The sequence below is a fragment of the Trichosurus vulpecula genome, chromosome 2 (assembly GCF_011100635.1).
Source record: "Trichosurus vulpecula isolate mTriVul1 chromosome 2, mTriVul1.pri, whole genome shotgun sequence".
NCBI classification, from domain to species: domain Eukaryota; kingdom Metazoa; phylum Chordata; class Mammalia; order Diprotodontia; family Phalangeridae; genus Trichosurus; species Trichosurus vulpecula.
In genome coordinates, this window is record NC_050574.1 from 131,591,977 (window position 1) to 131,607,986 (window position 16,010).

Genomic DNA, 16,010 nt, shown 5'->3' on the forward strand with positions numbered 1-16,010 from the left:
AGGTTGCAAACCAGGATAACTTGGAGGACAGTAGTACCCTCAGCAGAAACTGAGAAGTTTGGAAGGCAGGATGATTTAGTCAGGAAAGATAATGGATTTCACTTTTGCACATGTAGAATTTGAGATACTGATGAGGAGGAGATGGCTACTATGTAGCTGGCAATGCAAGGCACAGAGCTTGAAAGCATGGAGTATGCTTTAATTACAGAGGTATGCTTGAGCTGGAACAGGCTTTTGAGAGTCAATTGTTAAATTGTTGGTGTGAGCATTTATACCTTGGAGATTGGCAAACACTACGAATGCAGTATTTGTTGGGGCTCAAAGAGGATCAAGAGCAGTTCTATCTTATCTTAAATAGTATGAGACTAGAAAAAAAAGAAGAGTAGAGGAAAGAACTCTCAATGCCTTAGCTATAGCTTTAGGGCTACACTATGTAGTTACACAGTTCATATGATTTTTCCTTGGTCAAGTTGTACTGATGATCCAATCTGACCAAGCCTGTTAAATAATGCAGTGACAACCTGGTGAAAAAATTTCCAAGTAGTATCCTTTATATAGTTGAGGAAATGTCCCTCGGAGACTAGGGCTCCAAATTTACATGTTGGAAACTGTCTCAAAGGAGTTTCAATTTAGAGCTTGGTTAACGCTGGGCCTTTCTTAGGGGGTTATTAGCTGGAATTAAATTAAACATTTTTCAGGATCTTCAGTTCACCTATTTGGTGCATGAAAAAGAGCCTGGAAAAACCTTTCCTCCTACTACCTTCCCTATTACTGTAGAGGACAACGCCATCCTTCCAGTCCTTTAGGTTCACAACCAAGGAGTCATCCTGGACTCCTCACTGTCTCTCACCCCCCATATCCAAGCTGTTGCCAAGGCCTGTTGATTCCACCTTTGCAATGTCTCTCCAATTTTCCCCCTTCTCTCCTCTGACACCGACACCACTATAGTGCAAATTCTCATTACCTCGCACTTGGATTATCGCAATAACCTGCTGGTGGGTCTGCCTGCCTCAAGTCTGTCTCCACTCCAATCCATCCTCCATTCATTCACTAAAGTGATTTTCTTAAAGTGTAGATCTTACCCCCTAACTCAATAAACTCTAGTGGCTTCCCATCACCTCCAAGATCCATCAATAAACATTTGTTAAATGCCTACCATGTGCCAGGCACTGTGATAAGCACTTGGGGATATAAAAAGAAGCAAAAAAACCCCCAAAACTCCAGTTCCTGTCCTCAAGGAGCTTACAATCTAGTGGGGGAGACATATGCAAACAAATATATACAATGCAAGCTATATACAGGATAAACAGGAAATAACTACCAGAGGGAAGGCACTATAAGAATAAAAGATAGGATTTTAGTTGGGACCTAAAGGAGTACGGGGAGGTCAGTTGTAGAAGCAGAGGAGGGAAAGAGTTCCAGGCATGGGAGACAGCCCCAGAAAATGCCTGGAGCTGAGAGATGGAGTATCTTGTTTATGGAACATCTAGGAAGCCAGTGTCACTTTACTGAAGAGTATCTGTTGGGAAGTAAGGTGTAAGAAGACTGGAGAGGTAAGAGGGGACTAGATTATAAAGGGCTTTGAACACTGAGCAGAGAATTTTGTAATTGATCCTGGAGGCAAGGGAGCCATTCGTGTTTATTGAGTGGGGGAGGTGTGTGTGTGTGACATAGTTAGACTTTAGGGAAATCACTGTAGTGGCTGAATGGAGGATAAATTGGAGTAGGAAGAGACTTGAGGTAAGCAGACCCCTCATCAGACTATTGCAGTAATCAAAGCATGATGTGATAAGGGCCTGCACCAGAGTGGGGGCAGTGTCAGAGAAGAGAAAGGGGCATATTTAAGAAGTATTGCAAAAATGAAATTGACAGATCTTGGCAACAGATTTGATATGAGAGGGTGAGAGATAGTGAGGAATCCAGGATGACTCCTTTATTGCAAGCCTGAGGGACTTGGAGGATGTTTTGCCTTCTACAGTAATAAAGAAGGTGGTGTGTGGGAGGGGAGGGGTTTAGGGGAAAGATAATGAGTTCTGTTTTGGACATGTTGAATTTAAGATGTCTGCTGGATATCCAGTTCTAGATGTCTGAAAGGGAGTTGGAGATATGAGATTGGAGGTTAGCAGAGAGGCAAGGGCAGGATAGGTTCAAATATAAAATAATTTTGGCATTCAATGCCCTTCATAACCTGGCCCCTACCTCTTTAGTCTTCTTGTACTTTACTCCCCATACATACTCTTCAATCCAGTGATATTGGGTTCATGGATGTTCCAAGAAAAAAACATACCATCCATCTCCTGGCTCCAAGGCATTTTCTCTGGCTGTCTATTGTGCCTGGAATGTTTTCCCTCTTTTGCTTGCCTACTGACTTCCCTGTATTCCTTTAAATCCCAACTAAAATCTCTTCTTTTACTGGAACCCTCCCCCAATCCCCCTTAATTCTAGTCTTTCCTGTGGTAATGATTTCTGAATTTTCCTGCATATATATATATACACATATATATGTGTATATATATATATATGTATATATATATACACACACACACACACACATACACATATATATATATATATATATAGCTTGCTTTGTATGTTTTTTGTTTGTTTTTGCATGTTGTCTCCCCTATTAGATTGTAAGCTCTTTGACAGCAGAGACTGTCTTTTGCCTCTTTTTGTATCGCCAGCATTTAGCACGGTGCCTGGTACACAGTAGGTGCTCACTAAATATTTATTGATTGTTTGAAGAGTACAACTGGTCGACAGAAGGAGAGTTCTATTTCTTTTTTTTAGTGACGTGAAACATATCATTTAAATGGGTTAGGGCTTTCTTTAAACACGAGTGTGGAAATCTACCTTAAAATTATTTGGACTAAATAACAAGTATGGCAAAAAATCTCATTATAACTTCTAGCATTTAAAATGTAAGTTTTGCACTTGTTTTCTCATCTGTTTCAATGCTCAGCACTCATCCAATAAGTCAAGACAAGGGTACTTAGGCTCAAAGCATAGCACTTAAAAGCTCACATATATCAATACACATACTCTCATTTTAAAACAGTGATTTGGCAAAATCTACTTTTAAATTAATCTGAGGCTTGAGTTATGTGGACCGTTTCCCCTTATTATTTTGTAATTAGGAAGTCTTCTGTGACTAAAAGCAAAAATAAAAAACAAAACTCAGCCATCTCAGAACCAGCTCTACCCAGCCTTGGGCAGCATCTTAGGCAGGAGCATCTTTAAGTATTGAAACACTTTACTTATTTTATATAAATGGAGTACAAATGGATTATTTCTTTCTTTATTCCTAATTTCAGAAGATCATAAGAGAATATTACTTCAATCGCATTATTACCACTAGGCAAATGCTTAAGCATTGAAAAGGAAAGCTACCTCTTGCCTTAATAGTTCTTATCAATTCTTTGTGTGTCAATGGAATATGCTAAAGCTGGGGCTGGGAATAGGCAAGATGGGCAAACCATCTCGGAGTGGGGTCATGATAAGGGATATTTTTAATATTACCTTTTGAAAATGTGTATATTTTTAATCTAGAAAGTGCTGCTTACCATGACAAGTAGGAATTTTATTTTGTGATCATTCATGTCATGAGTAATAGGGAAGGCTCAAAACTTTTAGTGGACAACTATTGTTGTAACACAGCTATTCTTTTTAGAAGTAATACTGTGTTCATATTTCAATGAGGGAAGGAGAGCATGTGTAACTTTCAAACCCTGTTCAAGGTTCACAAAAGCCTAGTCCTAGCTTAGAGAATCTTCTTTGTAAAGCATCTTGAATTTTTGCTGGTTGATTCCTCTGAGTTGTCTGTCCTCAGCATCAGTGGGATCTTTGCCTAGTGAGAATTTCAATCCAGAATCCCCACTGACATACATCTAGCATAAATCTCCCTTCCATTTAAACTGGAACTTCCTTTATATGGCACCTACTATGTTCAGGTATGGTTAGCACAAAGTTTTATAAGGAGTTACCAGATACAAATAAAGGTAAGAGAGATGGTCCTTACCACATCCAACACAGCGTAGACCAATAAATCCAGGTAAACAGTTGTGACCTGAGTCCAGTTGTGAACCGGTCTCACTCCCTTGTGATAGTTCTGTAGCAACTTTTGGGTCAAGTGATGAAGAGTTGAATTGCTGAGATGATGAGTATCTGTGGTTAAGATCCCTGAAAAGAAAACCTATAACCATCAGTAAGAGATGCGAATAAGCGGTACTAGGTACAGATTTGTGACCATTAGTAAGAGGTGAGAATAGGAGGCACTGGATGCAGATGGATGATCAGTAAGAGAAGAGAGTGAGGAATGAAGGGCACTGGACAGAAACTTTCAGAGGGGTATTGATGGTTTCATGATCAGATAGCCCTTGGTCGAGTTGACATTTTCCCTCTACCATTTTTGGCCTAATGCTTTTCTATGATTAGTTATTATAAAACTATAAATTCACTGGCATTTCTCAGCTATCTAGAGTCTCATGGTCCCCTACCCAAAGTAAATTGGTGGCTTACATGCCCAGGGGCAAAATCTTATGGCAAAAACAAATGAACCAATTCACCATTTCAAGGGATGGGAACTTTACTCTTATGCCAATGCTTCTAATTTTTTGGAAGAGACCCCAGATTAGTGGTTGTTGGAAATAAAATTCCTTCTCACCCTTTCAAGGACCTAGGTGAAGACTGGCTATACATTGATTATTGGCACTATCCTTGGTCAGCGACTAAGTAGAAAGGCCTCATTTTGGACCCTTCAAAAGCTTCCATTGGAAAAATTCAACCTTTACTTAATAATGCTACATTTATTCTTATTAGATATTTTATTTCATATTCTATGAATCTCATTCAACAAATTAAAAAAAAACCTAGCATGAAGAGTATTACTGCAATCAAGGAAGCAAGTTAATTGAAGAGTGGGAGCAAGGAAGTATAGATACTGTCAATATCCATAAGGAGGGTTTAGCCATATCCATATCCATATCATACCATGTCAGCATCTATAAGCCTTCCTCTGAGACCATTGGTAGGCAACTTATAAAAGCATAGCTATTTCAGGCCTCTAGGCTACTATTTCCTATTCTACAGTGCATAGACAGGAGGGTAAGCAAAGCAGTCAAGTGAGCCTTCACTGTGGCAGAGGAGTATACTTCCTGGGAATAAGGGTTTGTTGTTGTTGTTCAGTCTTTTCCGTCATGTCTCATTCTTCGAGACCCCATTTGGGGTTTTCTTGGTAGAGATACTGCAGTGCTTTGCCATTTCCTTCTCCAGATCATTTTACAGATGAGGAACTGAGGCAAACAAGGTTGAGTGACTTGTCTAGGGGCACATAGCTAGTAAGTGTCTGAGGCCAGATTTGAACTCAGGAAGATGAATCTTCCTGACTCCAGGCCTGGTACTCGATCCATTGAGGCACTTAGCTGCCCTGGGAATCAGATTACCTCAGTGATTTTCCCTGTAAATCTGTGTTGTGTTCCCCAGTTTTTTAAGTGTCTATAGGAAAAGTCTTTTGCGTTGGATTGTACTGTAATATGTTTGAAGTCTTAGATACAGAATATACCAATGAGTGGGCAGTAAAGACTCTATTATAAGGTTAGTAACAGTTACATCCTTGAAGGGCCTTATACTTACTATGTAACCCTGGGCAAGACACTTAACCCTGTTTGCCTCAGATCTTCATCTGTAAAATGAACATGGGGAAGGAAATGGCAAACCACTAGTATCTTTGCCAAGAAAACCCCAAAAGGGGTATGAAGAGTTGGACATGACTGAAGATTACTAAACCTGCCCAGAATATCCTTTAAATCACTTTCCTATTCTCTTGAATTGGTGTCTACGCCATAGGTCACAGAACCAAAGCAGCTGAGGGTTGTAGGAGCCTGAGAAGTAAAATTAACACTATAAATTCTACCAATCCTATAACCCTATAGGATTTGATAGTGCTTAAAATTAAAGGGGGTGGCTGCTCAGCTCGTGACACAGCAAAAAGCCGTGTGTGTGACTGTGACGGTTCCCTCAACTCCTACAGCTGCGGTAGCATTGCCGTTGTCCCTAACTTGAGGTTTTTGCACTAGCATGTCAGAAGAATCATGAGTAGACAATAGTCTTTGTAGACCATTGTGGGCTGACCATTACAACAAACCCAGCAAGGATGGTCATTAGTATGGGAAAGAATGGAGTATCATCACCTTGTCCTACATTGGAACATTCCTCTGATGGGGAGGGCAGCTCCCTGCTGGTGAACTATAGAGGTGGAGTTTCCGGAAGTTTGGAGGCATTCCTATCAGAAGCAGGATCTGGGGACTCTGACAGGAAAGATGGACTTTGATAGTCCATTTTTAATGAATTCCCAGCTGAGAACCGTCTTGCTGTACAAAGAGGCAGTGCTGATGGAAGTGTTTCAAAAGGACCTAATTTCTCAAAGTACTGTTTAACAGCACATCCCATTGCTTGGGGATTTGGAGCACAGAGCTAAATGAACACGTACAAAAACAAAAAGAAACAGACTTAATATCAGACTAAGTGGAGCTGCTGGGGTAACAGGAGAGCTCTAGTCCTGTATAGCTAGAGGGGTATCAGATGATCTAAGTCCCTGAAGAGGACTTGGTAGCACCAAATTGGCCAGGGACTCTGCTTCCAGTGTTTTCCCCTAATAATCTAGCCTGGTGGGACTTCTGAGTTCAGGACAAGAATCACAGAAGGCAGGGGAGAAGCCAGTTTGAGACTCATCTCCAAAAACTTCAGCAAGGATGAGCCATAGGAAGAGAGTGCTGGATGTAGAAGTATTGGGACACATGATACAGACCTTTAGCAGCTTGTACCAACTCATACTTGGGATGGTGGTTAGCCAACAACCAATGGTTTGGGGCCAATGAATAGACAGATAATGTTCTAAGTTCTTTTGGGTAGGAATCAATTCCCCCTGGATATTTAAAGCTGTGTCGCCACCCCCTTCCAACCCCCAGCCAGGGAGGTGAAGGAACCTTAGGAGGGCTGAATTTGGAGATTTGGATTTGAATCTTTGCCCCACTACTTCCTGGTTATGTGATCTTAGGCAAGGCATTTCCCTGGGCCTCATTTGTGTGTGGGTGTGTGTATTATTTCTAAAGTCCCTACCAGCTATAAATTCTGTGATACTATTACAAGAATCAGGGAGGCAACAGTTGCTAACAAGCTCCCAACAAGCCTCTCCTCTACTCTAAGTTTGGCTGAACTAATAAAAGTAGAAATAGTCCAGACCTCAGTTGGTATTTCCTAAATTGGTCCTTATGCTGTGACCATAAAGCTGAGTGTGTTGACAGGAGGGAAAGCCAGGTGAGACTACATCGTGACTGAGTAGTGGGACTCTGGGGAGTCTGGTTAGACTCCCTAGGTGGCTGGTTTTCCCTTCACACTTGTATTTGTATTGTCCTGTGCTGTGTATTCCTGCGTAAAGTCGTGAACCTGGATCAGATTTAAAGCTGGTTGAGTTACTGTCTGGACAATAGTGATTCTCTCATAAGGTTAGCAAAAACTTTGCCCTTTTGAGCTCTTGTGACAGTTGCCACAAAATCCTGGTAATCAGCGACTGTGGGAACCTAAAAAATTAGGGCAAATAATTCAAGTTATTAAGTGCCTTCTATATGCAAAGCACTGTACTAGATTCTGGTGGAGATAAAAAAAGCATGCTTAAGACATGGTCTCTATGTTCATGGAATTTGTGATGGTGTGTTTGTCCTCCTTCAAGAGGACCATGACATCAAAGAAATGAGGACATGAGATTTGAGTGAGGGAGAGAATGTAAATACTGAATAGTAACTGTTTCTCTTTTGGGCAGGAACCCTAAGGGTCTTCCCCTCCCATTCTGATTTATTTTTTAGTTTTGATTAAAGGGGCCATCCCTTGATTAACTTCTTAAAGAGGCCCATTCACTGAACGGGTGCTACCTCACTCAAAGTGAGAACCTGAAAAGACCTTAGCCCTAAAGGGCCAGGGTCTCCCGATGCATCCTGGGCCATCTCCAGTGGTCCTAGTGAATATCAGGCCACTGGACCCAGATGGCTCTGGAGGAGAAAGTGAGACTGGTAACCTTGCACAGCCCTCATGGAATTTACAGTCTAACAGGGAGATAAGATACATGTATATATAGTTATAATAGAGAAGCATACCTAAATTCATTAGAGAGATCCAAAACAAAGTGTTATTTGAGGTCTGAGAGGGAAAAGCTTTGTGAAGTAGGTGGTGCTTGAGTTGGACTTTAAAGGATGGGTAGGGCAACTTGGTGGTCCAGTGCATAGAGTGCCAGGCCTAGAGATAGGAAGATTCATCTTCCTGAGTTCAAATCTGACCTCAGACACTTACTAGCTGTGTGACCCTGGGCAAGTCACTTAACCCTATTTGCCTATTTCCTCATCTGTAAAATGAGCTGGAGAAGGAACTGGCAAACCACTCCAGTATCTTTGCCAAGAAAACCCCAAATGGGATCATGAAGTCAGACATAACAACAAAAGGAATTCAACAAGTAAAGAAGGAAAGGAAGAATATTCCAAGCATTAAAAAAGCAAGAGTAAAAGCATAAAGGTTAGAGGATGTTTCAGGGATCAAAATAGACTGATGTGGGTAGAGCACAGAATGCACGGCCAGGTAATACATGGCATGAAGTAAGACTGGAAAAGTAGGGAACACCACACAACACCACACCTCTTAGCACTCATAATTTCTTCCGATATCAAAATCGCCACCTTCTACAAGAAGACTTCCTTGATCCCTCAAGTGCTAGCACCTTGTACCCTCCCAAATTACCTAGAATATATTGCACATACTTCTACATGTACTTTTCCCCATTTATTATTTTTGCTCTTAAAAATAACAATGAGCATTTATATAGAACTTGAAGATTACCAAGTGCTTTAAATATGTCACCTCATTTAATTTAATCCTTACAACAATCCTGTGACCTAAATGCCATTAATCAAAAAGCATTTATTAGGCACCAGCTATGTGCCAGGTATGGTATTAGGCACTGGAGATCCGTGACAAAAATGGAATAGTCCCTGGCTTCAAGTAGTTTACATTTGGTCAGGGGAGATTGTACGTACATGCATTATACATACACCCATATACACATGAAATGGATATGAAATAAATACAAGGCAATTGGGGGACGAGAGGGCACTAGTAATTGGAACTGGGAGAGGCTTCATGTCAAAGGTGTCTCTGGATAAGTTTTGCAGGAAATAAGGGATTTTAAGAGGTAGAAGTGAAGAGGAAGTTATTTTAGGCATTTTGCACATCTGTGCAAAGGCTTAGAAATAGGTGAAAACAAGAATACTATTTGCAGGACAATAGAGTGTCAGAAAAGGGGAAATGTACAAGGCTGGAATGGTGGTGTGGGACTAGGTTGGCTTTAAAGCCCAACAGAGGAGTATCTATTTGATCCTAGAGGCAATAATGAGCCATTGGAGTTTATTGAGTAGGGGAGTGACTTGGTTAGAGCTGTACCCTTGGAATATCTTTCTAGCTAGCAGCTGTGCAGATTGATTGGGAGTGGTGAGAAACTTGAGGCAGAAAGACCAATTAGGAGAGTATTGCAACAGTTTAGAGATGATAAGGGTCTGAACTATAATAGTAGTAGCATGAACAGAGAGGAGGTGACGGAGTCAAATGATGGTATGGAGGTAGAAATGAACACGATGTGGTAATTGGTTGGATACATGGAGTGAGAGAGAGGGGTAGGATTGGGGAAAATTATGAATGCCCCCATAGAACAAAAGCTCCTCGAGGACAGGGACTGTTCTGATTTTGTTTTTGTATTCCCAGAGCCCAGCAAAATTTCTGGTACATAGCAGGCAATTAATAAAGAAATGTTTGTTGATTGATTGTGGAAATCAATGAACACAAATGAGTAATGTTGAATTAATGTGATTTTTGTTTCATACTTTTCTACTCGAAAAATCTTATCTCTTCTTCTGGCTCATTAAATAAAAATGCACTTGTCAGAAAATGTAATCCTTGTTTTGAGAAAATTCTCTCTGGTTCCAGGGAAAAAAATTGTTTCCTATGTGCCAGGAATTTTGATTCATGGAAGGGCTGGAAGGGCAATGACTGGGGGTGGGGGTTGGGAAGCAAGAGAAATGAACATCAACAATTGTAAGTGACAAATTTGTGAATGCTTTCTCTGAATTGCAGAAAGATATTTTGTTCACAAGCTTTGCTAGCCCTTGGGGAACTTGAAGCTTCGCTAAGTCATTGGACTGAAGCAAATTGCACACCTCCTGCCAAAGTGCGTGAGTGAAATCTAATCTGGAGTGTCCTGGGCATGCATTCGCCTGGGCTCTCAGTGGTTTTGATGGTTATTTTGATGAGCTGCTGAAGGTATGAGGGATCCAGCAGGAAACTGTAAATGAGATATCTTCTCCCTGTGCGACAATCCTGTTTATACCCATTTCTTTATGAATGATGTCGTGTCACTAGCCGCCACAGGCAGCAATTTCTATGATTTATCAATGTCACTGTGACCAAAATGCTAACACAATTGTGCTGGAGGTACAGTTTCAGGCTCATTGTGGGCGGTAGAATATTCACCTTCATTATCATCAGAGCTAGGAATCTAATGAGCATTTTACTTTCTAACTATTCTCCCAAGAAGATGCTAACCAGCAGCATCAGCTATTCAGCTGTGCAGGCAGGAGTGGGAAAGGAGAGACTGAATTTGAGAATCATTTTTTAGGATTATTTTGAACAGTGATTGTCAAAATGTATGGCGTATCTAGCCAGTAAAAATATTCATGGATCAGACTGTCTGATAGGACTTTTTAGACGACAATATGCCAGGGGCGAGGAATCAGGATTTCCAATGAGGCTACTCTGATGTCCTTGCTGCTAACTTGGCAATGGGTAACTCACCTTTTGCTTCATTAGGGAGATCCAAATTCAAGTTTCAGATAGGGAAACACTGACTGCTGTATGTATTAGTGTGAAGGAAAGAGTTAAAGACTGAAAGGAGATGTGGTCCTGGGGAATGAATGAGCCAGCCCATCTCTCTAACATCATTATTTTCCTTAGGACACATTCCAGATATTCTGGGCCTGATTTGAGTAGGACACGTGTTTCCTAAAAGCTGTCAGAAAATATCTGTATGAATTTCCAGAGAAGGATAAAAACACAAAAGTGCTTTAGGAAGAGGAAAAAAAAGGAAATAGCAGAAAGAACCAAACTAACCACAAAGAAGAAATAAAAATTATAGCAGAAAGGTAATGAACGACTGGATTGCTTTTGTGTTCTAGGGGAGAAGACTATTTTTTTAAAAAGGAGAAATAATAATTAATTACGTTTCTACTATGAATGCAAATTTGCCTGAGGAGAAAGATCAATTACAAGAAAGAGATTAAGAATTTAAGTGACCATTAATTAACAGTAAATTATGCCCCCATGAAAGCTAATGTGACATTCACACAAGTACTAAATGACTCAGAGATCAGATATTTCAACAGACACTGATAGACGCCATTAAGAACAAGGTTAGGAAGGATTCCTGGCCCCATTGTCTCTTTGAATATTAATTTTTTTAACTTGGAATACTTCACTTGTCTTCAGGGAAGAATCTCCTGGAAGTAAAATCTGTGAAGGAAAGAGTTCTGAGGTACTTTTAAGTTTAGTAGGGCTCCAAAAATAAAAGAGAAAGAAAATGAAATTATGTCTTAGTTTTCTTTGTTTTGATGAATGGGCACAGCTCCATGAAAAGGCATAGCTAGCTCCCTTGCAATGCTTTGCTCTTGCTCCCAGTTGTAGTATGTCTTACACCCATTTAGTTATGTTACTTCAGTGAAGAGGCCTTTCTTCATTTTAGTTGTGGCTTCTTCAGTATCATTATGAATCTAGTCTTGAGAATTGGAAGGAAATACACTCCAAAGATGTAGCTGATCTTGGGCAGGCTAAAGAAGAGCTTATTGAGAACATAAATGAGTGATCTTTAAAAAATTCCTGTTAGGATAGAAAGCTAGAAATATTATTGAGCAGAACATTTTGGAGTTAAAGAACTACTCCTACATTTTCACAAGATAGTAAATATTAACTGGTAATTTGTTCAATTCTTTTGCATTTACAAATCAACTTTATGTTAATCCAGAAAAATCCCAAAGGAGTTAGTTCTATTACTGCAACAAAAGTTCTGTGCCTTGATTTATGCCGGAACCATTGTGAAACACTTTCCATACCTCATTTTGTGACTTAAATTACCCATAATACAAACCACAACAAAATCAAGGAAGTTAAAAAAAAAGGTTTTTTAAGTTTTCCCAACTTTATTATCTTTTTGCAGAACACAAAGCTTTTATATTCTGTCAGCTTCTATAAGTCTGTGGTTTGGGTTCATAGTTATCTGCTGCCAATCCTTTTGGGCACTTAAATTTAAAATCTGCTTCTACTCAGTTTTTTTATGCTTTAAAATTTCTACCAGTTTAAATTCAACCTTCCTGGATTCCTTACCCCTTGGGGAGTAGTAGGTCCCTATCCTTTTCCTCCATCCACCTGTAGGTCACTGCTTTAGTTGCTGACAGCCCACATTATTTCTACAAGAATTTTTGGACTTAAAAATGCCTATCAGAACTCTATCCCAAACGGGAAAACAACAAAATGAACTTAGACACTTCTAGGTGACAACGTGAAGTCAAGAGAATCCCCTAAATTCCACTAAAATGTTTCAACTCAATAGAATTAACATTGCTAATGCTAAAACAGAAACAACATGTGAAGTTACTCTGTCATGATGGGTAACTTTTTTTTTCAGCTGGAGAAATGATTTTATAGATTCACAATGAACTGCTTTAGAGTAATGCCCATCCCCAGAACTGTGCTCTATAAAGATTGAGATAAAACGTGTAGTAACAAAAGAATATTCAAGTCTCCAAGGACATGGTACACCCATGGAAAACATTTGCAGGGCTTCTAGATGCAAGATGATTAAGAAGGGTGAGGATGTTTGTTTTTGTTTTTGTTTATACCCAAATGTGGAAATGAATTTAAAAATAGAATATACCCAAAAGCTATCTATGAAAATAACTGCAAATAGGACTTGATTTTTAGAAAAGCAGTCACTAATTAAATCATTAAGACAATACACTTTAGATTCTTTTTCTCATCTATAATGGGTATAAAAGCATATATCTATGGGTATCTAATTAAAACTGCAAAGCCCTAAATGAAGGATTGGTCTCTATATATCTTCTCAGTGCTGGCATTTTACAGATGGCTAATGAAACGAGCAATCAGAAGAGCGTGTATAGCATAGTGTATTAAAAAGACAACCCATGGCTTCTAAAGAGTTGACACACATTAACCATTAAAGCCACTTACCTGAAACTGCCACCAAGACAAGTGACAACCAAGCTGCCATCACCCCCTGCCTAAGCATCCAATGGATGGTCCTCAAGAAGCAAATGGAAACATTGTTTCTCAGCTAGCTGAAGGATGACACAGAGCCTTTCTTTCCTAAGGTAGTCTCTCTGCGCTCTGCTCTGAGCTGTTCTTTTTTTCACATGGTGCCTGCTTTTTGTCCAGGCTATTTTATAATCACTAAACGTGACTAAAGGCCAACACAACTATCGTTTCAATATTTTCGAACTAATGCCAATGCCACATCCCTACCTTCCCTCCATGGTTTCTCCTATGGGATCTGATCACAGGCAAGATTTTAATTTCTCTGACACAAGATAGCTAAGTGAATAATGGAATCTAAAGGGAGCCCCTAAGGAAAGGAAATTCTATTCTAATATGATTTCCTGTAGTGCTTTTACCTTAGGCTATGCTCTTGCTGACACACAAAAGGCTAATCCCATTAATAATTAAGATCCAAATAGCTACTCCAAATCAGACTTAGGCAGTAACATCTTCAGCATTTGACAATAGTTACTGGGCTCTTGAATTACTCAGGCTAATGGAAATCTGTTATTGTTTAATGAAGAACAAATGCTAACAATGCACTGGGAAAAAAATGCTGTCTGCTTTTTGTCTTTCCTGCATCCTTTTCATTAAAAGGCATTGACTTTTGACAAATGGGAATACTTCTTAAATTTTCACTTGCCACATTTCAGAAGATAAGATAATAAGAAGCTACCTGAATAAGAACCAAGAACAGGCTGAAATGATTTTTCACTTTTGCTCATTTTAATGAATGGACACAGGTGTTCATAATGGAATTCATAATCTCTGGATTATTGCAGAAGACCAGAACTAAAGGTTGATATCCGAAAATAAGGAAAACTAAGGGTAATCAGTTGTCTTACTCTCTGTCTTTGTTTCTCTAATAGAATTCTATGAATGCCTGCTATCATACTACCTAAATTTGGAAAATTTGCTAATCCTAGATTCATGAATCCCAGCCTATGTCAACCCCACTCCTCCCATGCATGCATCAAAATAAAGCCACTATTGCTTGGGTAACTTTATATCATCACTACCCAGGGGATTAGGGGTTTCTGGCACAAAGATCACTCAGTTCATCCCTATGATTCTTCCCCCAATACTTTGTCTGCAATGCATCTTCCCCTATCACACCCACTTAAGCATAAATGCTCAGTCATTTTGAGTGCAATGAGAGGGAATTTTACTGCAGTGGGAAAGAATCCTGGGAGAACAGACTCTATGCAGAACAAGCTAGTTACAGGTACATGGACACCAGGTTTTTATAGGCATTTCCAGTTGTCTTTTCTTATATTTCAAAACAGAGTACTCAGTCATACCTCATCTCATCAATTAAGCAATAAAGCCCTTTCTGCTTGGATTTCAAATCTACCACACTCACAAGATCATAGATCAAGTAAGGCTTGGCAAGGGTAAGTGACTTGCCCAAGGTCACCACATAGGTAGTGAGTGAGAGGTAGCTAACAGAATTAGCGTTCAAACCAAGTGCTCCCATTCTAAATCCAGCCCTCTCTCTAAGGTATCACATTCTTACACAAATCAGGAGAGACTATTCTCCTGAATTCTAGCTCTACAGTGTCCCCAGACTCTAGCTACTTAATTTTCTTGCACTAACCACACCCTTCCCTGGGTATTTAACTCCCTTGAGCTGCTGTTTCTTTTAAAGCTTTCTCAAATTGATTTTAAAATGGCCTTCAGTGAAAAAGCCATGAAATTCTAATCAGATTTTACCTGGCTACTCCATACAACGCTATGAACTGCCTCATCACTTTGCCCCAGTGTGGTTTCAAAATCCTTGCTTTCTCTAAAACCCAGGGTTCTGTACAAGTTTGCTCTCATGTCATCATCTGGGGTTTCCATTTTCCCAACCTGGATCTCCACATAATTCAGCTGAGGGAATCACCAATCTAGACATGAATCTACTGATATATTGTCTCTTCTCATCCAAATATTGACATATCTACGATCTAATGATATTTGTCACATACTGGCTTCCACTAAAGTCTTACTTCAATGCCTTGTCACTCATCAATCAACAAGCATTTATTAAGTGTCTACTTTATTCCAGGAGTTGCATTAAATGCTAGGGAGTCAAAGAAAAGCCAAAACATAAAAGCCTTCCCTGCCCTTCAGGAACTTACACACACACTAATGAGAGAGCCAGAATATAAATAAGAAGGTTTATACAAGATACATGTATCCCAGGCTGACTCCCAACTCTGTGTAAGTCTTCTCTCTTCCTGGACTAAAATAGATTTGCTCAACCTACTTACATTCATTTCAGACAGAATAGTTACCCAGAGAGGTAAATATGTGGCCACAACTCAAAATTAAGGGTACCCTCATGTGAGGGAGTTATATGCTTACTTCCCACCGATGTAGCTCCTGAGCCCCCACTCTGTGTTCCCATTTAAACAAAATCAGTCTCAATAACACTTTTGATTCTTAGGCATGAAATGTGTACTAAACAGAAAGGCAAAAGCAATAATAATCATACCACTTACTTGACAGAAGTAAAAAGTAGAAATAATAAAATTATGACAGTTCACCCATAAATCTGGCATATATGCTACCGGTGCACACAGTGTCCATGAGGGAGAGTGGGCACACAG

The 16,010-nt window shown here is 39.7% G+C and overlaps 1 protein-coding gene across 1 annotated transcript in view; it reads right to left on the bottom strand.

The window, feature by feature from the left end:
* The window catches only part of HTR3B (5-hydroxytryptamine receptor 3B), a 31,370-nt gene extending 17,980 nt beyond the window's left edge, over positions 1-13,390 (bottom strand). The window contains exons 1-2 of the mRNA XM_036743945.1: positions 13,333-13,390; positions 4,019-4,179 (exon numbers count right to left, since the gene is read on the bottom strand). Coding sequence (XP_036599840.1) covers positions 4,019-4,179; positions 13,333-13,390 — 219 coding nt within the window. The remainder of the gene's footprint in view (positions 1-4,018; positions 4,180-13,332) is intronic.
* Positions 13,391-16,010: the final 2,620 nt, after the last annotated feature.